Source organism: Ovis aries, chromosome 10 (genome assembly GCF_016772045.2).
Source record: "Ovis aries strain OAR_USU_Benz2616 breed Rambouillet chromosome 10, ARS-UI_Ramb_v3.0, whole genome shotgun sequence".
Lineage (NCBI taxonomy): Eukaryota > Metazoa > Chordata > Mammalia > Artiodactyla > Bovidae > Ovis > Ovis aries.
In genome coordinates this window covers 11,569,225-11,596,552 of record NC_056063.1, presented here as the reverse complement: position 1 = coordinate 11,596,552, position 27,328 = coordinate 11,569,225, and the positions used below count along the sequence as shown (strand labels likewise).

At 40.5% G+C, this 27,328-nt stretch overlaps 1 protein-coding gene, 1 non-coding gene and 1 pseudogene across 19 annotated transcripts in view; all 3 read left to right on the top strand.

The window, feature by feature from the left end:
* The window catches only part of ELF1 (E74 like ETS transcription factor 1), a 117,158-nt gene that overhangs the window by 56,586 nt on the left and 33,244 nt on the right, over window positions 1-27,328 (top strand). For 17 of the 18 annotated variants that reach the window (XM_060394267.1, XM_060394261.1, XM_060394266.1 and 14 more), the window contains one exon: window positions 458-757. The exons of the other annotated variant lie outside the window; for it this stretch is intronic. In XM_060394267.1, the coding sequence (XP_060250250.1) occupies window positions 686-757 (72 nt within the window). In that variant the 5' untranslated portion in view covers window positions 458-685. The remainder of the gene's footprint in view (window positions 1-457; window positions 758-27,328) is intronic. 18 annotated transcript variants of the gene reach the window in all.
* Window positions 673-17,729, top strand: LOC132657282 (molybdopterin synthase catalytic subunit-like; annotated as a pseudogene).
* TRNAK-CUU (transfer RNA lysine (anticodon CUU)) lies at window positions 12,012-12,084 on the top strand. The gene has a single exon. It is a non-coding gene; the product is annotated as a tRNA-Lys (tRNA).

Below are 27,328 nucleotides of genomic sequence, written 5' to 3'. Positions count from 1 at the left end.
GTCTGAATGCTTATATCAGACCTAACGAGGATATTGTCTGAATGATTCTATTTAGGCAAAAAATATGTATTATGAAATTACTCATGGAGTACCAATTCCTGTGTGTGTGGTTTGCTAAGTTAGTAGAAAGAAGTTGTTTATGTATCCTTTATTGCAATTACAAGAACCTAGTTATGGCTGGGTGGGGTTTTTTTGTTTTTAATTAATAGTACTTTGTAGTTTAATAGGGAGTTGGAGGAAGGATGGCTTCATTTTCAGTAATGAGAGGTGACATTTTCTTAGCAGGAATGAAATCTTAAAAGAAAATACATATCTAGTTAAAAAAAATCACTAGTCATGTTACTTTTGTTTAAAAACATTAAAAAATACTTTGGAGACATTGCCATCTGTATTGACTGTTATATTCTAAATAATATGCTTGCTTTCTCATAACTAATTTAAGCTTTATGTTTTTCAGGTCAAGAAGTTCCAGAGAAGAAAAATTTCAGAAGAATTGCCTCAGTTTAAGTAAAATCTCAGTGAAGCAAGAAAATCTGAAGTACCTTCCTTAAAGAAAACCTGGGCATACAGTAACTTCACAGGTCTAGCTGGGCTTATTTACGCAGATTGTTCACTGGTCTCTGCTGCCTGGTACTTGAACCCGTTTGGAATTTTTCTCATGTGGATCTAAGGGGAATGCTTTATTATGGCTGCTGTGGTCCAACAGAACGACCTAGTATTTGAATTTGCTAGTAACATCATGGAGGATGAACAACAGGTATGAATGATACTTAGAGAAAATTGGATTTTCATAAAAGTATTACAATGATTTTTCTATTTGTCTCAAAATTACTTCCTTTAAAAGAAGCAAGAGAAACTTTATTAATATAAGCACTCATATCTAAAATGTGAAAGTAATGTGATTTTATGTGTTAAGTACTAGTTAATTCACTAAGAAAGAATTTTATCCTTAGCTTTGATGTGGTAACAAGGATATAGTACTTCGGGGGTTAGCTCGTTTTTTTTGTAAAATGAGAACTTAACAGTAAATATCTTAAGTCATTATTTCAAAATACTTTGAAAAGTTCTAGATGACATACTGACAAGACACGTATACTTTTCCTAGGACTGGTGATTGTAATACTTGCTTGCAAATACACAGTTTTAATGTATGTGGTTAGTTACGATTTCTAATACTGGACTGTTCCTTGGATGGAAAGATGTTAGCAGTCTCACCATCAGACATCGTTTCAGTCCAAAGCATGTGACTCTGAGGAAGTTACTTAACTTCTCTAGATCCTGATTTCATCACCTGCTGAATGAGGGCATTGAAGGGGAGAATTTCTAAATTGGCTTTCTTTTGTTGAATTTATATAAGATGTGAGAGTTACTGCTTCTAGAATGAAAAAGATTCAAGAGACAATGAGAAAAGGACTGAGTTAATTCTGCTCTCTCCCTTCCCAAGGGTTCTTTGGACTTTATAATCTACTTCATTTTGAACAGGTTATTTGGAAATGTAAGATGTGATGTGAGAGAAATCATGTGTAAGAGAGATTCAATATACTGGGAAAAATATTTTGAGAGCTGGTAGGTTTAGAATATGTCTATAAAGTTGATATAAATACTGAAATAAGCCTAATTCTAAATACCTGATTTTAATAGGCCGATGGTAACATACCATGCTTTTATTCTAGGTGATTCTTACTTTTGGCAGGGCATTGTAATTTCTTAGTTCTTGCTATTGTACTGTCGAATGAAGAGACAGAAGAAAAATTTATAAGTAAACCTACAAAGGGTGAGAATTTGGATTAAGGTGCCTTAAAATCAAGATGAACTTTTGCTAGGGAAAGAAAGAGTGTGAGGGAAGGGATTGCATCCCAGTGAAAAATAGTTTTATCTAGGAACAATAGAAAAGACATGTTCGGAGGAAAAAGTGTTTTGAATTGGTCTTAAAATAGAATGTTTCTGTTAAGGTTTGAAAACAGTGTGTTTACCGTGCAGGCCTGGAGATGAGAGATCTGAGGCTTGATGTGGTGAGGTTTGCTCTTGGGGTGTGGCCATGGGACAGAGCTTGGAGCCGCTCGCCAGCACACTGCCACTGCGCTGGCTTTGATGCTCTTTGACCATGAGAAACACGTTGTATGTTACGGTGAGGTATTCATACATGTGTCTGTATAGCCTTAGGAAACAAGATAGTACCCACCCTTACTGTATATGAGATGTGTACTTAGTTTAACTTGGAGAGATTATTAATGTCTTTGGGTAGGGAGATGTACACATACCTTCAAATGTATATCATTTTTCTTAAGTTATTTATTTGTTTAAAAGTCACTGGAAAGACCGTGATGCTGGGAAAGATTGAAGGCAAAAGGGGAAGAGGGTGGCAGAGGAGGAGATGGTTAGATAGCATCACCGACTCAGTGGGCATGAATTTGAGCAAACTCCGGGAGGCAGTGAAGGACAGGGAAGCCTGGAGTGCTGCAGTCCCTGGGGTCGCCAAGGGTTGGACACGTCTTAGTGACTGAACGACAACATCATTTATTTTTTGTCTAACAAAATGAATATTTATTAGTTTTTGCAGAAGTTACTCTAAGGACTTTACAAATGTGAAACGTGGGCAAATACTCTCATCCCTATTTTACAATGAGGAAATTGAGAAAATAGGTTGACTGACTTGAAGTCATACTGTTAGTAAACAGTGGAGCTGCAGCTTGAACCCAAGCAGTTTGACCTCATTAATGATGCTGAATACTGTTACCATGATGAACGCTGATCGTACAGTATTGTAATGAACTGGCCAGGTTTAGGGTTTTTCCATCTGTGGCCAGGAGCATAGGAAACTTAACTTGACTCATCAGATCAAGTAGTATCAGGCTTATTAGCATCTCATCTTAACTATTAGGTAGATACTGCTCTACTTCATTGCTTTTCATTTGCTTCAGTTTGTTTTTGGTTTAAAAGTAAGAACATGCCAATTATAAAATAAGTAGCCTAATACAAAGATACCAAGTAAATCATGAAAATCCCTTTTCACTTACTCCCTCTAATCCTGTTGTCAGAAGATACCGTTAACTATTTGATATGTAATTTTTGAACAAATGTCTAAAGGAAAGAACAATATATATACATACCAACCTACATACAGAAGTTATTTTTAAGATACAAATGAAAGAATGCAGTATCTTTTTTGTGACTTATTTTCACTTGCTGCTGCTACTGCAGCTAAGTCACTTCAGTCGTGTCCGACTCTGTGCAACCCCATAGACGGCAGCCCACCAGGCTCCGCCGTCCCTGGGATTCTCCAGGCAAGAACACTGGAGTGGGTTGCCATTCCTTCTCCAGTGCACGAAAGTGAAAGTGAAGTCCCTCAGTCGTGTCCGACTCTTAGCGATCCCATGGACCGCAGCCTACCAGGCTCCTCCGTCCATGGATTTTCCAGGCAAGAGTGCTGGAGTGGGGTGCCATTGTGTTCTTCTTCTTCAATGCATTCACTTAATGTATTACAAATACTTGCGCGTACCTACGCCAGCACTGTGTCATTTGTTTTTCTGCATAGTGGATGGATCATAATTTATTTTACCAGTATTTGATCACGGACAATTGGCTAGTCCCAATATTTTGCTATTATATTATAAATGAATATCCTGGTTTGGGAGGCAGTAAACTTATAATGGTTAAGAGCTCAGATACTGAAGGCAGAGCACCTGGATTTGAATTCTTGCTCCACTGCTTATTACCTCTGTGACTTTGGGCAAGTTATTTAACTTCTCTGTGTCTTAGTTTCCTTATCTGCAAGAGGGAAATGATAATAACAGACTTGGTTCTAAAGGTAGAGTTATTATGAAAATTAAATGAATCAATGCACATAAAGTTCTTGGAACCATGCCTAGCATGTAGTAATATTAACTGAGCCATATCATTTCATTATTACACACGTGTGTCACATGTATGTATAGTATATCTTTGTACACTTGTATGACTATTTCTGTAGTTGATTTTAAAAAGTAGAATTACTGAGTTTACTAAAAGTATAAGCTAAACGTATTACCAAATCATTCTTGAGAAAGCTCTATCAGTTTCTGCTACCATAACAGTTCAGTTCAGTTGCTCAGTCATGTCTGACTCCCCATGGACTGCAGCATTCCAGGCCTCCCTGTCCATCACCAACTCCAGGAGCTTGCTCAAACTCATGTCCATCAAGTCGGTGATGCCATACAACTATCTCATCCTCTGTCTACCCCTTCTCCTCCTGCCTTCAATCTTTACCAGCATTAGGGTCTTTTCAAATGGGTCAGCTCTTTGCATCAGATGGCCAAAGTATTGGAGTTTCAGCTTCAACATCAGTCCTTCCAGTGAACATTCAGGACTGATTTCCTTTAGGATGGACTGGATGGATCTCCTTCCTATCCAAGGGACTCTCAAGAGTCTTCTCCAACACCACAGTTCAAAAGCATCAATTCTTCGGTACTCAGCTTTCTTTATGGTCCAACTCTCACATCCATATATGACTATTGGAAAAACCATAGCTTGGATTAGACAGACCTTTGTCGGCAAAGGAATGTCTGTGCTTTTTAATATGCTGTCTAGGTTGGTTATAACTTTCCTTCCAAGGAGTAAGTGTCTTTTAATTTCATGGCCGCAGTCACCATCTGCAGTGATTTTGGAGCCCCCCAAAATAAAGTCTGTCACTGTTTCTCCATCTATTTGCCATGAAGTGATGAGACCAGATTCCATGATCTTCGTTTTCTGAATGTTGAGCTTTAAGCCAACTTTTTCCACTCTCCTCTTTCACTTTCATCAAGAGGCTCTTTAGTTCTTTGCCTTCTGCCATAAGGGAGGTGTCGTCTGCATGTCTGAGGTTACTGATATTTCTCCCGGCAGTCTTGATTCCAGCTTGTGCTTCCTCCAGCCCAGCGTTTCTCATGATGTACTCTGCATGTAAGTTAAATAAGCAGGGTGACAGTATATCGCCTTGATGTACTCCTTTGCCAATTTGGAACCAGTCTGTTCTTCCATGTCCAGTTCTAACTGTTGCTTCCTGACCTGCATACAGATTTCTCAGGAGGCAGATCAGGTGGTGCTGGTATTCCCATCTCTCTAAGAGTACCATAACAGTATATCACTAATAAATCCTTTCTTCTTTTTGGTCAGTCTTTTGGGTGAAAATTACATTTTTCCATTTAATTTGCATTGACTACTAGTAGTGAGGTTATAGCAATACGTGAACCATGAACTTCCTGATGTTCAAGCTGGTTTTAGAAAAGGCAGAGGAACCAGAGATCAAATTGCCAACATCCGCTGGATCATGGAAAAGCAAGAGAGTTCCAGAAAAACATCTATTTCTGCTTTATTGACGATGCCAAAGCCTTTGACTGTGTGAATCACAATAAACTGTGGAAAATTCTGAAAGAGATGGGAATACCAGACCACTGACCTGCCTCTTGAGAAATCTGTATGCAGGTCAGGAAGCAACAGTTAGAACTGGACATGGAACAACAGACTGGTTTCAAATAGGAAAAGGAGTACGTCAAGGCTGTATATTGTCACTCTGCTTATTTAACTTATATACAGAGTACATCATGAGAAACGCTGGTCTGGAAGAAACACAAGCTGGAACCAAGATTGCCGGGAGAAATATCAATAACCTGAGATATGCAGATGACACCACCTCTATGGCAGAAAGTGAAGAGGAGCTAAAAAGCCTCTTGATGAAAGTGAAAGTAGAGAGTGAAAAAGTTGGCTTAAAGCTCAACATTCAGAAAACGAAGATCATGGCATCCAGTCCCATCACTTCATGGCAAATAGATGGGGAAACAGTGGAAACAGTGTCAGACTTTATTTTGGGGAGCTCTAAAATCACTGCAGATGGTGATTGCAGCCTTGAAATTAAAAGACAACTTACTCATTGGAAGAAAAGTTATGACCAACCTAGACAGCATATTCAAAAGCAGAGACATTACTTTGCCAACTAAGGGCCATCTAGTCAAGGCTATGGTTTTTCCAGTGGTCATGTATGGATGTGAGAGTTGGACTGTGAAGAAGTCTGAGCGCTGAAGAATTGATGCTTTTGAACTGTGGTGTTCGAGAAGACTCTTGAGAGTCCCTTGGACTGCAAGCAGATCCAACCATTCCATTCTGAAGGAGATCAGCCCTGGGTGTTCTTTAGAAGGAATGATGCTAAAGCTGAAACTCCAGTACTTTGGCCACCTCATGAGAAGAGTTGACTCGTTGGAAAAGACTCTGATGCTGGGAGGGATTGGGGGCAAGAGGAGAAGGGGACGACAGAGGATGAGATGGCTGGATGGCGTCACTGACTCGGTGGACGTGAGTCTGAGTGAACTCCGGGAGATGGTGATGGACAGGGAGGCCTGGCGTGCTGCGATTCATGGGGTCGCAAAGAGTCGGACACGACTGAGCGACTGAACTGAACTGAACTGGAGTGAGGTTATGGATGTTCCAGTAACTTTATTGATTGTTCATGTTTTCTTTGAATTGCTCATATCCTTTTGCCTGGTAGGAGTTTTTTATATGTTCTGAATTTACATCAGTGTCACTGTCTTCTAATTCATCACACAGTTAATGGTTAACTCCCTTTTTGTGACACAGTGCACATATATCGTCCCTGTCTGGTGCTGTCTTTTTGCCACATGGTGTCTTGTGCCCTGTGGAAATTTAAAATATTTCCATCCTATGTTAGTTGCTCAGTCATGTCAGACTTTTTGCAATCCCATGGACTGTAGCCCACCAGGTTCCTCTGTCTGGAATTCTCCAGGCAAGGATAGTGGAATGGGTTGCTATTTCCTTTTGCAGGGGATCTTCCCAACCCAGGGATCAAACCTAGGTCTCCCACACTGCAGGCAGATTCTTTACAGTCTGAGCCACCAGAGACGCCTGTTTATATCATAAAATTTACCAATTTGGGGGGCGATTTTTCTTTAGGAAAGCTTTACTTACCCTTAACACTATTGACTATTCTTTTTATATTTTATAGGTTTAATGCCTCTGCAGTTTAATGAAAACTGCTTTTATAGGATGCAAGGTATAGGAATATGACAACTCTCCTCACCTACAAATGGGGATATTGGCTCTTCACCATTTATTGAGTTTTATGGTTTCTACACTTAGACTGCTGCTCTTGTTATAGAGTAAATTACCATACGTATAGACTCATTTTGAACTTGTCTAGTGTATTTTATTACATTTACCTGTTTTGCATTGTGCCAATATCACATTGCTTTTTATTAGTATCACTTCATAGGTTTGATATCTTTTCAGATATTCTTCCTCCCCTTCCAAAAATTGGGGTAGAGTTTTGAATGAATTTTAGGACTGACTTGTTAAGTTATATAGCTCTATTGGGATTTTGACTTTTCAAAGTTAAAAAATATTGTGTCCTTAAAATAATTTGCTCTATTTTTTTTGATCCTATATTGGCTTGATTAGTTGGTCTTTATAAAATCACTGTTTTGAAGGCACCAGATGAGAATATATTTCCTGCTTTTAGTTATGGTTTGTGGTTATTAGTGTATTTGTCTAAAGAAACTGACACCATTAATGTGTGGTTGCAACCACCTTGATCGTTTCCCCTTATATCAATTCCTACTCTTTTCAGAATTGCATGGAAGGATTCCTTTGGGCAGGGATGAAGAAGGGGGTATTGGAAAGGAAATATCAATATTGTTGATCCTGACAAGCCATATATTTATTTTTTAATTAATTATTTAATTGGAGGATAATTACAATATTGTGATGGGGTTTTTTTTCATGTATGCATCAGCATGAATCAGCCACAGGTGTTCTCCCCTCGACCCATCTTGAACCCACCTCCCCCTCCCCTCTGCACCTTATCCCTCTGGGCTGCCCTGGAGTGCTGGCTTTGGGTGCCCTGCCTCATGCGTTGAACTTGGCAGCAGCCATCTGTTTCACATGTGATACACATGTTTCAGTGCTGTTCTCTGAAATCATCCCACCCTCGCCTTCTCCCACTGAGTCCAAAAGTCTGTTCTTTACATCTGTGTCTCCTTTGCTACCCTGCATGTAGGATCGTTGTTACGGTATTTCTAAATTCCATATATATGCATTAATATACAGTATTTCTGACAAGCCATTTGGAAGTGTATTCTTGTAGCTTGTCTGTTCCAAGCTAGGTCTGTTTCAAGTTAGGTCTGTTTGTTAGGTGAGATAAGGTACTTCTGTGGGAGAGCCACACCATCAGTAGTGAATTACAGTATACTTTTATTTGAAGGTGCCTCGTTTGACCTTACTGAACAGGGATGTTTGCCTGGTGAATATATAAGAATAAAAAGAAAGCTGAAGGTTGTGGACATAAGTTTCTAAAGAGAAGGAAAATTGACTCTATGCTCAAATATTCCAGAAGTTAGTTGTGTGAAAAACAGCTGGTAGTTTAATGCTTTTTATAATTTTGTTACATTAATTACACTTTGGTTTTTTAGTTGTTGGTTCTAAAAGTAGAATTTAGCATACCACAGTTATTTGTGCTTAATAAACTTAGCTCCACCAGGGAGAAGGTTGGTGACATGCTAGGGAAAGTGAAACTAATATTTTTATAAAATCCCATCTGTGTAAGAACACGGCCTTATGGCTTTTGTTCTTAGGGTATAAACTAGTGTGGTCTGACTGCTGATTCCCAGAGGCTAAAGGATAAACCATGCTTGCTGTCTTTTCACCAAGCTGCCCATTAATTCTCATGCAGTGTTTTGGAATCACTATTCAGTGTAACTTCCCTGGTGGCTGAGACGGTAAAGAATCTGCCTGCAACGCAGGAGATGTAAGAGACATGGGTTCTATCCCTGGGTCAGCAAGATCCCCTGGAAGAGGAAATGGCAACCCACTCCAGTCAATTCTTGCCTGGAAAATTCCACAGACAGAGGACCCTGGTGGGCTACAGTCCATGGGGTCACGCAGAGATGGGCGTGACTGAGTGACTAACACTTTCATACCCAGTGTAGCAGAGGTTAGCCCAAAGTGCTGTGGATACAGAGAAGGGAGCCTTGGACTGCACTGCAACTTTGGGAAAGCTTCCCTGTGGAAATTACATTTGGTGAGCTGGATCTTGAAGGAAGATCTCGTTTATTTGACAGATGAAGAAGAGGAAATGTTTCAAAAGAGTAGAATATACCAAAACTTTTGATAGATTTCTCTTGACTGTATAATCAATCTAAACATCTTAACTTTCGGTTAGAAGCTTTTCATAGTGCGACTGTTTCAGGCTCTTTTCTTTCTTGTGCTGTGTTAATTTTGCCAGCCTACTCTATAATTTTCCCAGATGCTTTCCTGCTTCCCCACTGTTTGACCTTCCGCATCCATACCTGTTGCCTGTTCTAAGTTCTAACCATCTTTCAGAATCTTAGGGCAAAACCTACTTATTCTGGGAGCTTACCCTAAAGTCATCTCTTAAGTAATTAGCAACTTTATTCTGTTATTCCTCTATGACTTATTGTCATTGTTATACATTTGCCATGTTAAATTTTTTATATATACATTAACTTCCCAGATAACTGCTACTTGAAGAAAGGGTTGCCTTCCTCTCTTGGTAGTCTCCATGCCTTTAAAATAATTTATATGAAGCACAAGCCGAAATCAAGGTTGCCAGGAGAATTATCAGTAACGTTAGACACTCAAAAAATACCACCCTTATGGCATAAAGTGAAGAGGAATTAAGGAGCCTCTTGATAAAAGTGAAAGAGGAGAGTGAGAAAGCTGGCTTAAAACTGAACATTCAAAAAACTAAGATCGTGGCATCCAGTCTCATCACTCCATGGCAAATAGATGGAGAAACAATGGAAACAGTGACAGACTTTATTTTGGGGGTCTCCAAAATCACTGCAGATGGTGACTGCAGCCATGAAATCAAAGGACACTTGCTTCTTGGAAGAAAAGTTATGGCCAACCTAGACAGCCTATTAAAAAGCAGAGACATTACTTTGTCAACAAAAGTCCGTCTAGTCAAGGCTATGGTTTTTCCAGTGGTCATGTATGGATGTGAGAGTTGGACTATAAAGAAAGCTGAGTGCCGAAGAATTGATGCTTTTGAGCTGTGGTGCTGGAGAAGACTCTTGAGAGTCCCTTGGACTGCAAGGAGATCCAACCAGTCCATCCTAAAGGAGATCAGTCCTGAATATTCATTGGAAGGACTGATGCTGAAGCTGGAACTTCAATACTTGGGCCACCTGATGGGAAGAACTGACTCAATTGGAAAAGACCCTGATGCTGGGAAAGATTGAAGGCAGGAGGAGAAGGGGATGGCAGAGGATGAGATGACTGGATGGCATCACCGACTCGATGGAAATGAGTTTGAGCAAGCTCCGGGAGCTGGTGATGGACAGGGAAGCCTGGCGAGCTACAGTCCATGGGGTCGCAAAGAGTCGGACACAACTGAGTGACTGATCTGATAATACGTTGATTGGCTGAGTTGTCTTAAAGATTTTTCTTCTCTTAATCCTATTGGCAATATGATGTGGGCTATGTATGTATGTTTATGTTATGGCCCTTATTACATCAGAAGGCCTTTGAATGAAAGGTGGTATCTTGCCCCACAGGTCTCTTGACTACATTTTTTTTTTTCTGGGACCTGCATTCTCACTTAGTGCATGGGCATTGTGGCATGTCAGCACCATTCCGAGACCAGAAACAAACATTCGTGGAGTTTTGTTCTGTTTTGTTTTCTGAAAACGTATTTAGAGCTATTCTGTTAAATGGGTTTAGTGAAAGCCACCTCGTACAACTTAAGTTTTGTTATTGAAATTATCAGGAAGTAAGTATCCATTGAAAGTTTTCATATTTCTTGAGATACTCATTCAAGTTGTAGAGAGGGAGTTTTTGACATGATTGTGCCTTGAGAATAAGGTCATATTTTGTTTGCTGAGAAAAGTATAGAGCCTGCCAGCCTGCCATTTTTTCGTTGAAATGGTAAAATTCTGTTAAGCCAGGAAGTTAGTCGGCCTTAGAGTGGAAGGACTGTGTTGACAGTGTTCTGCGTGTGGCTTGTTCAGCACCAGTGTTGTGGTTAGTCACTTGTACATGGATAGGCTAGATCCTCTGTTATTTACTTCGATTCCAGGTATACCGACTGCTCTATCTGTTCTGTCATCCTCATTCTTAATCTTGGCAGTTCACATTTATCAGATATATGAAGAGTTTGACCATCTGTAAAGCTAACATACAGAGATCGCCCTCTTTTCCTCTTTGAACAGGTTTTCGTTTCTGGCTGCACTGGGTCCTCGTTGCTCTGCATGAGCTGTTGGGGCAGGCGGGGCTCCTCTCGGTTGCAGTGTGCGGGCTTCCCATTGTGGTCGCTTCTCTTGTTGCAGGCACAGGCTCTGGATGCACGGGCTTCGGGAACGGCAGTTCCTGGGCTCTCGAGCACAGGATCAGTAGTCGAGGCACACGGGCTTAGTTGCTCCGCAGCATTTGAAGTCTTCCCCGACCAGGGATTGAACCCGCCCGCACCGGCAGGCGGACTCTCATCCACTGTGCCACCGGCAATGTTGATTGCTTGTTCTGTACATTTTGCAAAGCCTTTATCAAAGGGGTTATGCAATAGAGCCCCCACTGACAAGCCTTATTATCTTTTGGAAAAGTCTGACTTTGAATAAAGCAGATTATGTGAAGGGCCAACCCTACCTGTGGCCTGGAGTTTGGCCTGTTTTATCTCCCTAACTGTTGGCAGCAAGGAAGCTAATAGTTGGTAAGAAAGAAGAGTTAGTGAGGGAAGTAGGAACTTATTACTCTCTTTTGCAGAGATTTCCTCTAAATATCCTCTAACCATCACACTGAGGCCCTGTGACAACGTCTTAAAATGAATATGGATGAGATCATTGTATAGGGTAGGACATGGACCAGTTGGGCTCCAGAAACATTCAGTTTTGAATGTTAGTAACTGGTGTTCACTTAGCATTTTGCTCTGCATACTCTGCTATGTGCTTTGCAGAGATTATCCTATTTAATCCTTACAGCAATCTTTGAAATAAGTATTCTAATTCTTACTTTACAGAAGGATAAGTGCGACCCAGGACTGGCTAGCTCAGTCGGTAGAGCATGGGACTCTTAATCCCAGGGTCGTGGGTTCGAGCCCCATGTTGGGCGCCAGTTTCTGCGGGGGTTGGGGGGCGCTCCGCAGAAAGAGAGAGGCAGTGGAACTTCCCTCAGCAAAGCCGAGGGGTCCCAAGGAGAGGCGAGCCTGCTGTCTGCCAACCCAGCCCCTCCGTGAGCGAGAGACAATCAGACACCACGGGGGTTCCATCTGAGCAGTACTGGTTTACTGCCACAAACTCTTGGTTTATATAGGCAAGCAAGGGAGTTCTGTGAGGGACCGCCCATAGTTGCACCAGTCACATTAAAGGTCAAATTATAATATGCCATAGTCACACCAATCACATTAAAGGTCAAATTATACTATGCATATAAGGTCAAGTCGTCATGAGCTTAACAGGAGTCTATGGTAATCACGCACTGTCCACTTGTACAGAAGTCAAGAGAGCCAGTCAAAAACTGTAATGGTAGATCACGGCAGTATCTCTTGCCGGACGCCATCTTGGCTTCCAACCACAAAAGCTGGCCCCTTTTTTTTAAGGTTTCCCACGTAGGGCCCCACATAAGTGAGGTTCAGAGGAGAGCAACTTGCCTACAAATACTAAAGCCTGGAGTTGCAAGGCAGCTTGTGGCTTATACAACTGTATTTGGATAATGCCAGCCTGTGATACACGTAAACAGTTAAAAAAAAAAAAATGGTTTTAAATGTGGAAGAATTATATATTTTGCATTTTTTATATTAGCAAAAGGAAAGTGCTATTCATTCTATTTGATAACAAGGATTTCTTCAGTTTTGCCTTTTTATTTTTTGGCTGCGCCACCTGCCTAGAGGGATCTTAGTTTCCTGACCAGGGTTGAACCCAGGCCCTTGGCAGTGAAAGTACAGAGTCCTAACCACTGGACCACCAGGGAATTCCCCAAATAACAGTTTAATAGAGATATAACTTATATGGCATATAATTTACCTATTTAAAATGTGTAATTCGGTGGCTTTTAGTATGTAAACAGAGTTGTGCATCCATCACTGTAACCAACTTTGCAACACTTTTATTACCTCCACAAGAAGCCTGTACTTACTCATGCGGTATTCTTCCCTCCATGTCCCCCCTCCATTGGCAACCACTAATCTGCTTTTTGTCTCTGTGGTTTTGACTCTTCTGCACATTTCTATAATGGCATGCAGTAGGTGGTCTATGACTGACTTCTTTCACTTAGTAGAGTGTAGAGTTCATCCCTGTTTTAGCATCAATCAGTACCGCCTTCTTTTTGTTACTAAATAATGTTCCATTGTATTGTTAATACTACATTGCAGTTATACACTTTATATACCTTTCAAAAGAATGCTGTTTTTTCCAGTGAGGTTTGTGTTGATCAGATTTGTGTGTGTGTGTGTGTGTGTGTGTGTGTGTGTGTGTGTGTGTGTGAGAGACAGAGAGAGAGAAAGAATAGAATTAGCAATCTCTGATCTCCCAGAAAGTAAGTACTCGGTCACCCAGAGCAGCCTTGCTGAGTGAATAGTACCTCTTTGATGTAACTCAGTTTATCTATGTAATCTTGAAACTTTTTGCCCCCTTTCTATTTCACTTAACACATAATGCATATAGAATAAGACATTTTATAAGCAGATGGTATTACTGTGTTACTAGCCTTTCCCTTTTTTAAAGCCATTGTCGTCTTCAAGACTATTTGGAGATTATTGATGAAGATAATGTCCTTGATTTAGTGAAATAGAAAACTGATTGTTAAAGGTTTGTTAAAATGTGAATTTAACAAAGCGATGCCCCTAATAATGTTCATAAATCTATAATATGCCTGATAGTAAATAAGTAGAATACAGGCAGAATTTTTTTTAACACAGTAACCGGAATTCTTAATATTATGCAATTACTTTCTTGGAAAGAAGAGTTGTGATGACCAGCGATCTGTGTGTGAGCTTATCTGTTTAATCTGTTCCCACCTCTTGTCAATGAAGAGTCTTTGTGATGTGACATCAAGAGTATCAACTTGGAAACGGGGCTCCGCCACTTACTCGCTATGTGACTTGAGACAAGGTTTTAAATTGCACTGAACTCTGATTTCCTCTACCAAAAGTGAAAGCTGTGTCCCAAGGTTATGAGCTTTAAATGTTTACGTAAAACATTTAGTAAAAGCCTGGCACAAAGGAGGCAGTCAATAAATGTGGTAGTTGCTGTGTTAATGACCTGAGTTAAATAACAAAAAAGTGTTCAAGTTAGTCATGTTGCACTCCGAGCTCCCTATCCCTCAGTTGTCTTGGATAAGGGAAGTAATGAAGGCAGTTTTTATGACTTGGATACCAGGCAAATTCATTCACCCCTTTTTTATAAAAAAAATGTTTTCTTATTTTTTCTTTGATACTTGAATATGACTGATGTGTTTCTAGGGTAAGCCAACAAATTTGTCATTCAGGATTTTAAAAATCTGGGAGATTCATTCTGTAGGGAAGCACTCGCCTTTGACACTGTAACATGTTAAGCTGCTTTTGACATAGTTTGATCTGGAATTGTTCAGAGTGACTAATTTCTGTCATTGCCTGTGATCAGCTAGTGTGACATTTCATTCTTAGTTTTGTTGTAGCCAAACTACTATATTCACAAATGCTGTGCTTCATTTTATTTTATGAATTATGCATATGTAAGAGTCTTGTCAAACTTCATCTTTTATAAGTAGAAATTACCTCTTTAAATATGATTATACTTAAATTCTTTGAGTTATATAGAATCTGCATATTTAGAACATTTATCAGTCTAGTAGTGACTGTTGTGATGTTGCCTAGTTAGTTTGCAAGCAAATATTTAAACCTGGTTAAAACTTACTACACCTCCCAAAATTTACCTTTTTTTTTAAACCCATAACTGACTCTGTTCATACTTAGCTAGCTACACACACACAGATACACACACCTACACATGTACACACCCCCCACCAGTATATTAAACTTTTTAAGAGGGTACTCTAGTTTAAAAGAAAAACCCTAAGGTTGCTTTCAGTGATTATTTTACTTCTTTCAAGATGCATGGCCAAGCTGTAATTTATCCTGGCTGAAAAGAGAAAACTCTGGGCAAAGACTAAATAAGGCCAATTGTCATGAAAGACCTAAAAAATGAGATTAGGCTTAGCTAAGTCAACTTCACAGGGGTTTACAGTGGAATTTCAAACATTATCTTGGGGAGGTCTGGAGAAAAGAACATTTTACTTTGACCTTTCTATTTTTCATTGTGCTGTGCAAGAGAAAAGTCTTCTTTAGAAACACTCATCTCTACTGGAGCCAACAGAAATAACTAATGTTTTCAGCTATGGCTCTAACGCAGTGTACATTAGGAAATGTGTGTGTGTGTGTGTATGTATTTAAAACCCATACTGTAGCTGTGATGAAACTTTCATTATGACTGTAATTTATCTGTAGGATCCTGTACTTATAGTCTGTCAGTGATTAAGCTTGTGGACTCTGGAGTCGGATTGCCTGGGTTCAGATTTCAGCTCTGCCTCTGGCTGACGAGTGTCCGCAGAACAGCAGCACAGCGTCGTGGGGGTAACTGGTATGAGCCACATGAAGTGCTTAACATAGTAACGGTTTCATCATCATTATCACCACCCTTACCGCCTCCATATTAAGAATATCATTTTATTTTTATTTTATTCTAGTTTATCGTTTAGTGATGAGCTCTCAAAGGTAGAAACCAGAGGATACTTTTTACCCAGCATCGTAATGAGTTTCTTTTTAATCAGATTAAGGAAGGACTTTGACTGTGGTAATTATTGCCAGGAGTTTGAATCATGTTTCCCTTATACAAAGCCGCTGGCTATAATGTAATAGTTATCTACATCATGATATAGAAGGTACGTAATTATTAAAAGACTAGGACACTGGAGAAGTGAGGGGACTGATTGAGGGATATATTGGGACTTCCCTGGTAGTCTAGTAGTTCAGACTTGACCTTCCAATGCAGGGGGTACAGGTTCGATCCCTGGTTGGGGAGTTGTGTGCGTGCTAAGTTGCTTTAGTCATGTCTCACTCTACTGACTGTAGCTCACCAGGCTCCTCTGTTCATAGGATTCTCCAGGCAAGAATACTGGAGTGGATTGCCCTGCCCTCCTCCTTCCCAACCCAGGGATCAAACCCACATCTCTTGCATCTCCTGCATTGACAGGTGGCTTCCTTACCACTAGTGCCACCTGGGAAGCATTAGATCCCACATACCTTGTGGCTAAAACATAAAACAGAAGCAATATTGTAACGGGTTCAATAAAAGACTTTAAAAATGGCCCACGTCAAAAAAAAAAAATCTTGAAGCATGTACTAAAATTTTGGGCCCTGATGTTGCTTTGGATATTAATCTCTGTGCCAGGAAAACATTACCTGCTGTATTGTAAAGTGTAAGAATAACGCTGCCTAACTTTTGGTAGGAGTCTATATAGCTTACAAAGTCTTCTCCACATACACTTCGATTCTCACAAATCACCCTGTGATATAGTGCTTTTTGCATTTTCTCTAGTAGACTGTCATCTCGAATTTATTATTGGATAACCAGAAGAACTTATTAGAATCCTGTAATAGATTCCTAGAGCAGGGTTACAGAGGTACCCAGAATTGTGTTCAAAGTAACCTGGCTTATTTACTAAGGTTATCTGGATTCCTGTTCTGATTTAATAGCATCTTTTTAGAATGTGGATAGTTTACCTTATTATCCACTTATTTATTTCCTTATTAATTTTTTGACAGAACTTGATTTGTTTGTTTATATTTCTGTTAAGAGATGATACAGGCTTCCGAGGCCGGGATACCAGGGGAGACTTCCCTGACAGGATGGTCCCCTGATGCCAGGTGGAAGTGTTGTATTTTGCAAAAAGCACTGAATTTGCTCAGAGACCATTTCTGTGCCGCAAGAAATAAAAAGCATTGCAGCTGTGAAATGGGACAGAAACACGCCATCCTAGATTGGCTGATGTCAGAAATCAGGAGATATTTGCTGTTTGTCAAGAATATGTCGAGCTTGGAGATCAGCTCCTCCTGCTTCAGTCAGGAGATGAAATTGCCGTTATCCCTTCCATTAGTGGAGGGTAGTACTTTTGAGCCACCTGGAAAAGATACAAATGAAGTTGAGAAATCTGAAGATAAAATACAATTCACACCTGAGAAACTTTGAGTAGGTGAAGTCTCGCAGCTGGTGATTTCTCCGCTCTGTGGCACAATATCCCTATTTGTAGGGACTACAAGGAATACTTTCAAAGGGAAAAAAGTCATTAGCTTAGAGTGTGAAGCATATCTACCAATGGCAGAAAATGGGATAAGAAACATTTGTAGTGACATTAGACAGAAATGGCCAGTCAAACACATAGCAGCATTTCATCGACTTGGCTTGGTTCCAGTGACAGAAGCAAGCGTTATCATTGCTGTGTCCTCAGCCCACAGGGCTGCATCCCTTGAAGCTGTGAGCTATGCCACTGATGCTTTAAAAGCCTGGGTGCCCATGTGGAAAAAGGAAATGTATGAAGAATCATCATCATCTTGGAAAAGAAACAAAGAATGCTTCTGGGCAACCAGTGCTTAAACCACTTAGGTTTTTAGAGCCCGAAAATTTAGACTTGGTAAATTCTTATCTTTGATCATATTTCCATTCTTCTTCTCTAGAAGATAGTTTAATGAAGCTGATCTCTTATGTTATACCAGTGGAACAAAAGAGAGGAGAAAAGAAAGCAAAATAAGTGAGTGTTTAGGACAAGGGCTTATATGGGAACTAGAAACAGAGGAAAGAAAAGCTTTAGGGGGAAACATGGAAGAATAATTTGAGTGTGAGGAATGACGCCTGTGGTGGACAAACAGTTCTATGACTGAGTTCCAGTTGTAATTTGACTCACACTGAGGGGTCGCCCCTCATCAGTGACTATCTCAGGCTGCCCCCTCTGGCCCCCCTCCTGCCCCCGGCACCCTGTCCCCACCCCCTTGCCCCTATGCCCAGCAATATTGTTGTCAGGGATGCACTTTGGGAATGTTGGCAGAACTGAAAGTTATAAAAAGTCCTTATCAGATACTCTTGATATATTTTTAGAATTTATATCTTTAAAAAAATAAGCTAAATAAACATGATATTAAAGGTTTTTAAAAAAGATGAGACAGAACTGTGTAGGAGTTTTATACACAGCTTGAGCTAGTGCATTGAAATATTTTTAGCTTTTTACAGTGCGCAGTAGTAATCAATATTTGGTAATTTGTTAAAAAAGAAAATGTACTAGTAGCAACAACCTGAAGAAATTGCCAGGGAACAATCTCCATATGCATAAAACTGGTAGCCCCAAAGAGTTTTTGGTGGGTGAATTATCTTAAACTTTAGTGAATCGCTTAAACAGTTTCAAGGCAGAGAGAGAAGTTCCCTAATTCATTTTCACAGAACCAGTATAACACAGTATGCCAACACCTGGCAAAATATATGCATACACACGTGACCAGTAGGCTAATTTCAAGATGGATATTTGTCTAACTACGTGAAAGTGTTAGTTGCTCAGTCATGTCCAACTCTTTGAGACCCCATGGACTGTAGCCTGCCAGGCTCCTCTGCCCATGGGATTTTCCAGGCAAGAATACTGGAGTGTTCACATATATTATCTCTTAAATATACCTTGATTTTCCTACAGTATTATTTTAATGACTTCATGACATTAAACTGTGCTGATGATTTATTTATAATTTATAAAATCATTATTTTGCTGAAAAAAAAAAAAAAAAGAATACTGAGGTGGTAAGCCATTTCCTCCTCCAGGGGATCTTGTCAACTCAGGGATGGAACCCGGGTCTCCCGCATTGCAGGCAGATTCTTTACTGTCTGAGCCACCAGGGAAGCCCATCTAACTATATACAGTACTGTTCATTGTCTCTTGGCTTTACAGGTCCTGTAGGCAGTGTGCATTTTCTCTTTTGATCCTCACAACATACCGTGGCAACTGATTTTTTCCTTTTATGACCAAAGAGCATCTTTGTAGAGAGCATCTCTGGAAGAATTAAGGGCTATATTTGCCCAGAAACACAGCTGTAAAGTGACAGCACCTGCATTGGAGTGGAGTGTTTGACTTGAGAAAGTCCAGAGTCTTAACCTATATAAGCGATAAAAAGGAACCTTGAAGGAAAAAAAAGAATCTGGAAGAATATTAAGTAGATAGCCTTTTATAGGATTACGCTTGTGATAAGTAGGATTTTTGCTTTTCTCTCAGTACATTTAAGTATTAAAAAATTTAAAAACTAGATTTATGCACTACATTTTCAGGCAGGAAAACTTTATAAATTAGACCAGCGTGTGGTGCACTGCAGCTCCCCAAGACTTGCTGCCTGGTTGCTGAAACAGCTTTTCCTTTTCTTTTAAAATGAGACTAGAAGGGTTCAGTTCCTATAAAGAGAGCTTGAGCCAGTCAACAGAAGTGTTTCACTTGTAGGTAATGAAGCTGTTTCAATGACAGATTTTGAAAGTATGCTGAGAATCTGGCTGTGAAAAATCCTTTTCCAAGGACTTATTGCTGGGTCCCAGAGACCAGTTGCACAATCCTGGCTTGTTTTATGTGCATCAGTTCCTGAAAACATTTAAAATGCACTTTGGAAATTGGTAACAGTGGAAGTTACTGGTGATGGGAACTATATAGAAAGGGGGATGGTGATGTTTTATACTCTTGGAATACAGATATGTTCATATATTAATCTGTCCCCTAAAATAGTACTTTTTATTTTATTTTTGGCTGTGCTGGGCTGCACGCAGGCTTTCTCTAGTTGCATTGCGAGGGCTTCTCATTGCAGTGGCTTCTCTCGTTACCAAGCACAGGCTGTAAGGCACGCGGGCTGGAGTAGTTGCTTTCATGGGCTCCGGAGCACAGGCTCACTAGTTGTGGCCCATGGGTTTAGTTGCTCCATGGCACATGGGATCTTCCCGGACCAGGGATCAAACCCACGTCCCCTGTATTGGCAGGAGAATTCTTATCCACTGTGTCACCAGGGAAGTCCGCCAGAATAATTAAAAAAATATATACCATGGGAGCTTGTATAAAGGATTATGATTTTGACTCATTTTGTTCCCCAGTCACCCTAATTTTGTGCATGTGTATTCACCAAGATGTGCTGTGGCTAAAGATTTTCTTGCATTTTGTTGCGTTTCATAGGAGGGGATGAAGGAAGGTTATTCTAGTGTTTGGCTTGGTCTCAGTCTCCTCCCCCTAGCTGCGCTCCTTTCACCTCTGTGGGAGAACAGTGCTCGGAGCTGAGGGAACTAGAGAATACTGAGTTAAAGACCTTTCCAAGTTTTGTTTCTCCTGGCATATGAACGTCTGCTCTTTAAACTTTCTATCGGAGCATAGCATAAACACAAGGATACACAGGCCCTAAGTGTACAGTTTGATAAATTTGCGTAACATGAGCACACATATGTATCCAGCTTTTGCTTTTAGTTGAAGCCGAATGTTGTTAGCTGGTACTTACAGCCACATTAGATGATAGTATTTCATGCACTAGTCTTCTGAGAGGACTTATTCTTACTACAAAACAAAAAGGACTGCCTTGTCTATCTAGTGGTTAAGATTCCACGCTTCCAATGCAGAGGGCTTAGTTTTGATCCCTGGTCAGGGAACTCAGATCCCACATGTGGAGTGGCATGGCCACATTACAAAACAAAACAAAACAAAAACCATGCTTGTCAGTGTAAGATTTCAGTAAGTCAGGCTCCGCCCTCCCCCACAACAAACAGCTATATTGAGAAGCAATTTACATATATAACAGTGTTAAAATGTGTACAGTGTGATTTGATTTGTATATGTGTGTATATATTTGTGTGTGCATATATATATGTGTGTGGGAAGTCAAGTTTTTAGAGTGCTTGTTTTTATCTAAATCAAATATTGAAGGATTTTTATCAAGAAGATAGGTTGAATGCTTAATATATGCCATGCAGTATAAGTGATATATTTACATGTTATTGAATTTTTACAGCTTGAAGATATTCTTATTTTAGTTGGACACAAAAACTAAACCCTAGAGAGACTGAATAATTTGCCTGAGTTTGAGCACCTAGGCCACGCTGTGCCATCTGGCCTTAAATAGGGTCCTTCTGACTCTAGAGCCTGAGCACTTAAAGTTTTCACCGTGTGTATTTCTGGTGCGTTTGCTGCATGGTGAATATTGTCAGATCCTGTTCTGATATAGCAAGGGCTCGGGTTTTTGTTTTTTAAATCAAAGGTGAAGGAAGTCATTTCAAAGTGGTGTCTTCATAGGATGAGGCTTCGACAGCGTTCTGATTGGAAAAGAGGGCACAGGAATTTCTCTTAAAGAGAGGTTTCTGGAGCAAGTGCACTGTGCTGATTAGTTTGTGTGTTCTTTGAAGTGGCCTTGGAGTGCAGCGGGCCGCTGAAGGCTGTAGTGGAGTAGTGGGAGTAGTGGGCCCCCAGCCTATTCCCAGTATTGCCTCGACTGGAGTTCCAAGAAATGGTAGAAGCAGCTTGGAAGTGTGCTCATTTTGCGTCTCACCTTTGAGAAGGATTGTTTTCATTGGGGAATCTCTTTTCTTTTGACTCCGCACAGCATGCAGGATTGAGCCTGTGGCCCTTACGTGGAAGTGCAGAGTCTAAACCTCTAGACTGCAAGGGAAGTCCCTGCATTGGGGAGATTTTTAGACTGTTTTTAACCAGCTTTTCATTTAGGAAAGCATTTGATAGATATTTCATTTTAAGCCATTTCATAAGGATCTTGGCAGGATGTTTCACAACAGCCTCTGACAAGATTGAGCTCTGCTGTTGGAGAAGCTTGGCAAACAAGTTCTCTGAAAATTCTTTTGCTTTTTTATATCCCAAAACTTGTTGAATAAACCTAATAATTGAGTTGGAATAGTGATCCATAGTTCCTTAAATATCTGCCTAAGGCTTGGATTGTGGTATACTGGGGAAATAAGCAAGCTCTCTCAGAGTAGTACCATACAGCTTAGAGATTGGTATCTTCTCTTTTTTAACTTGATGGTATTGCCACATATATCATCAACCACAACAAATAGTCACTGTATAGTGGACACTGTTGAAATTTGGGGAATTGTCTCTCTGCTAACAGTTGGTTTGATTTTTATTTTTGCTGCTAAAAAGATTATTAATTTTGTTTTTATCACATGTCATAAATTTACCTGAAATTAATAGAAAGGGAAACTGGTATTTGCATTTTTCTGTCTGGAGCTGTTAACACTTCCACTAAAGCTGCAAAACAGTCAAAAGTCAGTCTGTTGTTTGTTGTTGTATTAGTCATTTTATTTCTACTACAGTTTATTACTGTAGTTTAATTTCTTTATGGAAATAGTTGAAGTCGCTCAGTCTGTCGGACTCTTGGTGACCCCATGGGTTATACAGTCCATGGAATTCTCCAGGCCAGAATACGGGAGTGGGTAACCTTTCCCTTCTCCAGGGCATCTTCCCAACCCAGGGATTGGACCCAGGTCTCCCACATGATAGGCAGATTCTTTACCAGCTCTCAGAAGCCTTCCCTCTCTCTTCCCACCCATCGTTTGTGATTTATTTTGATTCTCTTTCAAAAGCAAATGGGAAAGTAATCTGCAAGTGCCAAATAGCGAAAGATCTCATAACATAATAACATAACTGCTTATCTCTTTGGATTACTAGGAAAGCAGACATTGGCATCAATAATAAGAGTTGACTCAATTTAGGGAGTGCAGTTTATTTTTAAATTTTTAAAAATCTATGTGACTGCACTGGGTCTCGGTTGCAGCGCGTGGACTCTTCAGTTGTTGCACTTGGGCTTGGGCCCAGTTGCCCCGTGGCGTGTGGAATCTTAGTTCCCTGACCAGGGATTGAACCCCTGTCCGTTGCATGGCAAGGCAGAGTCTTAACCACCAGGGAAATCGCAGGAATGCAGTTTAGAATCTTGTAATTCTCAGGAGCAGTGGTTCTGACCTCTGCATTCTCATTGGAATCATCTGAGAAGCTTTGATAACATATGCTGGTCATAATGCTTAGATATTCTGATATATTTGGTCCCATATAGGGTAAGGTAGGAGAAGTCAATGGCACCCCACTCCAGAACTCTTGCCTCAAAAATCCCATGGATGGAGGAGCCTGGTGGGCTGCGGTCCATGGGGTTGCAGGGAGTCGGACACGACTGAGCGACTTCTTTCACTTTGCACTTTCATGCATTGGAGAAGGAAATGGCAACCCACTCCAGTGTTCTTGCCTGGGGAATCCCATGGATGGCGGAGCCTGGTGGGCTGCCATCTCTGGGGTCGCACAGGGTCGGACACGACTGAAGCGACTTAGCAGGAGCAGCAGGGTAAGGTACTGATATTTTTAGATGTTTCTCAGTGTATAGTCAGGGTTGATACCCACAGATAGAGTTTACTTAGATTCCCTGATTCAAGTGAAAGGTACCGAAGAGGAGATGCTTATTTAATACAATTATTTAAAAGAGGAGAGGTTTTAAAGTTGATTTAGAGGATTTGGAGAAAAAGATTTTTTAAGTAGCCAGCCAAATAAAATGTGGTATTTTTGTTTGATCATCAGTAAAGTGTTGAGTCCCTTATTTCTTAAAGGAAGTTTACATCTTATTGCTAACTATTAGAAATGTGGCCATTTTATGGTTAGCTCTGACCTTCCTGAAATTCTTGTTTTAAATAAATCTTAGGAAGGAGTCTGGTTGAAATGGTATGGCAAAACTAGGTAGATAGACTTTGATGGTCTTCAGCAAAGAAACTTGAAGGATACTATCTAATCTTAATTTAGGAATAGTAATAAGTGTATATATATATATGAATATATTCTTATATAAGAATGCATTCTTATATATATAAGAATATGTTATATATATCATATAATACATGTTATATAATATATTCTTGTATATATATTATATATATTCTGTCTATATAGTCTTATATGTGTTCTGAATATATTATTTTATATATATTCTTATATATTATTTTTATGGTATATGTAGAATATGTATGAATGTATTCATTGTTACTATTGTTACATTCCTGAATTTGTTACTGTTATAACAAGTTACTATTGTTACTATTGTAACAATTCCTGTTACTATTCCTGAATTACTATTTTGTTGTTGTTCAGTTGCTCAGTCTTGTCTGACTCTTTTCCACCCCATGGAGGGCAGCGCACCAGGCTTCCCTGTCCTTGACCACCTCCCGGAGCTCATTCAAACTTGTGTCCATTGAGTTGGTGTTGCCATCCAACTGTCTCGTTCCCTGTCATCCCCTTCTCCTCACACCCTCAATCCTTCCCAGCATCAGAGTCTTATCACATCAGGTGGCCAAAGTATTTGAGCTTCAGCATCAGTCCTTCCAACAAATATTCAGGATTGATTTCTTTTAGGATTGACTGGGTTGATCTTGCAGTCCAAGGGTCTCTCAAGAGTTTTCTCCAACACCCCAGTACAAAAGCATCAGTTCTTCAGTGGTCAGTCTTCTTTATGGTCCAGCTCTCACAGTCATACATGACAACTGGAAAAACCATAGCTTTGACTATATGAACCTTTGTTGGCAAAGTAATGTCTCTGCTTTCTAATACGCTGTCTAGGTTTGTCATAGCTTTTCTTTCAAGAAGCAAGCATCTTTTAATGTCATGGCTATATATATATATATATATATATATATGTATATATTTTAATTGCCATAAAGATGGCAAAGAATCCACCTGTAATGCAGGAGACCTGGGTTTGACCTCTCGGTCGAGAATATCCTCTGGAGAAGGAAATGGCAACCAGCTCCAGTATCCTAGCCTGGAGAGTTCCATGGACAGAAGAGCTTGGCCGGGTCCAGCCCATGGGCACAACTGAGACTAGCATTTATTGCCATAAGCTATCGAGATTGTTTAGGGTCGAGGACTTAGATATCAAATGAGAGACTTAAAGCTAAATTAACTTGAGTCTTGTTATAGTCTGAATTGCCCTTCACGCCTCAAATTCAAATGTTGAAGCCCTGACCCCTAGAATGTGACCTCACTTGGAAATAGGATTGTTGTGGATACAACATGAGGTCATACTGGAATAAGGTGGGCCCCTGATCCAATATGATGAGTGCCTTTATAAGAAGAGAAAACTTGGATAGAGACACGTGCAGGGAGAGCACTGTGTGAACATGAAGAGGGCAATTTACAAGCCAAAGAGACAGGCCTGGATGGACCCTTCCCTCACAGCCCTCAGGAACTGACCTTGCCATTGCTGTGACAGCAGCCGTGCAGACTCCAGAACTGAGAGACAGTACATTTTTGCTGTTTCAGCCATGTCGCCTGTGGTCCTTTGTTACAGCAGCTACAGCAAATTAATACAAGTCCCCATATTTTATTTATTTTTAACAATGTAAAACTAGAAAATTCAGTATGTGAAATTTTACCATCTTTTTTTTCACTCAAGAGATTAGGGTCCATTTCTTTATCAGGGATTTTATTACTTAAAGCAACTTTTGTTTCTAATTTATTTTTGTCTGTGCCGGGCGTGCATTGTTCCTCCGGCTTTTCTCTTGTCGCGGCGAGCGGGGCCTGCCCTCCAGGTGCAGTGTGCAGGCTTCTCTTGCAGTGGAGCTCAGCCTCCAGGGCACCTGGGCTGCAGCAGTTGCGGCGAGGGGCTTAGTTGCCCTGCAGCATGTGGGATCCTCCCGGACCAGGTATCGAACCTGTGTCTCCTGCATTGGCAGGCAGATTCTGTACCACTGAGCCCCCAGGGATGCTCTACAAGGAATTTTAGAACGTGTGGTTATGAAGTTTTAAAGTTCCTGATGACTCAGTTAGTAGTCAGTGAGTTTAGTCAATCAGTTTATAAGGCAGGAGTTTACCCTGAGCCCAGATCCGCAGCAGGCGTTTCTGGAGTATCTGTTTTCCTTCTCTTTATGGTTATAGTGGAAGGGTCTTTCCAGTCACCCGAGAAGGGTTTCCTGGATCTATTTTGCGTATACAGATTGAGGCTGGTTACCTGAGATGCAGAGTTGGTCTGTTTATTGTACATGAATTAACAGCACCCTGGAGAAATTAAGAGTTGAACAACTGTGAATACACATCTCAGTGGACTAGAGAAGAGTGGCCTGTGTTTTTCATGAGACGAGCCAGTGTCTAGAAGGAGAAGACAGTACGGCCAGATTGGGAGTGATCCTGGGAAGTCCCTGGGGAGTGGCAGGAGCTGGCTGTGCCCTCAAGATGGTTTATAGTAGAGTTGGATTGGAGAAGTCCTTGAAAAAGATAACATTGAAAGTCGTGCCCCAAACACAGCTCCTCACCTATTCTGTGTTTCTAAACAGAGCTAAGTAAATACGTAAAAGGAAAAAAAAAGTTCCAGAACAAAACAGCATCATGCTTCAGACTGGCTATAATAGTGAAAAGGCAAAGAACTTGGTCTCTGGAGTCCTCTTTAGGTTAAGATTCTTCCATTTACAGTGAACTGTTTTCCTTCTCTTTGAGACTTCATTTTCCTGTGTATAAGGTAAATAATCTTATGCCTTTCTTATTGGGTTTTTGTGATGATGGCATAAGGTGGTAATCCGTGTGAAGCAGTGAGCAAAATGCCTGGTGCTAATAAATATTAGCTAATAACAGTAGCGAAGCCAGAAGGTCACCCACCCCGCCGCGTTTAGCCCATCAAATATGAGTAATCTCTTCTGATGTAAGCTTGTAAACAGACAGTTTTCATATCCGTGCCTTTAAAGTACATCTTAAAACCTGGAGTTCAGTTCAGTTCAGTCGCTCAGTCGTGTCCAACTCTTTGCGACCCCATGAATTGCAGCACGCCAGGCCTCCCTGTCCATCACCATGTCCCGGAGTTCATTCAGACTCACGTCCATCGAGTCGGTGATGCCATACAACCATCTCATCCTCTGCCATCCCCTTCTCCTCCTGCCCCCAATCCCTCCCAGCATCAGAGTCTTTTCCAATGAGTCAACTCTTTGCATGAGGTGGCCAAAGTACTGGAGCTTCAGCTTTAGCATCATTCCTTCCAAAGAAATCCCAAGGTTGATCTCCTTCAGAATGGACTGGTTGGATCTGCTTGCAGTCCAAGGGACTCTCAAGAGTCTTTTCCAACACCACAGTTCAAAAGCATCAATTCTTCAGTGCTCAGCCTTCTTCACAGTCCAACTCTCACATCCATACATGACCACAATAGCCTTGACTAGACGGACCTTAGTCGGCAAAGTAATGTCTCTGCTTTTGAATATACTGTCTAGGTTGGTCATAACTTTTTCTTCCAAGGAGTAAGCGTGTTTTAATTTCATGGCTGCAGTCACCATCTGTAGTGATTTTGGAGTCCCCCAAAATAAAG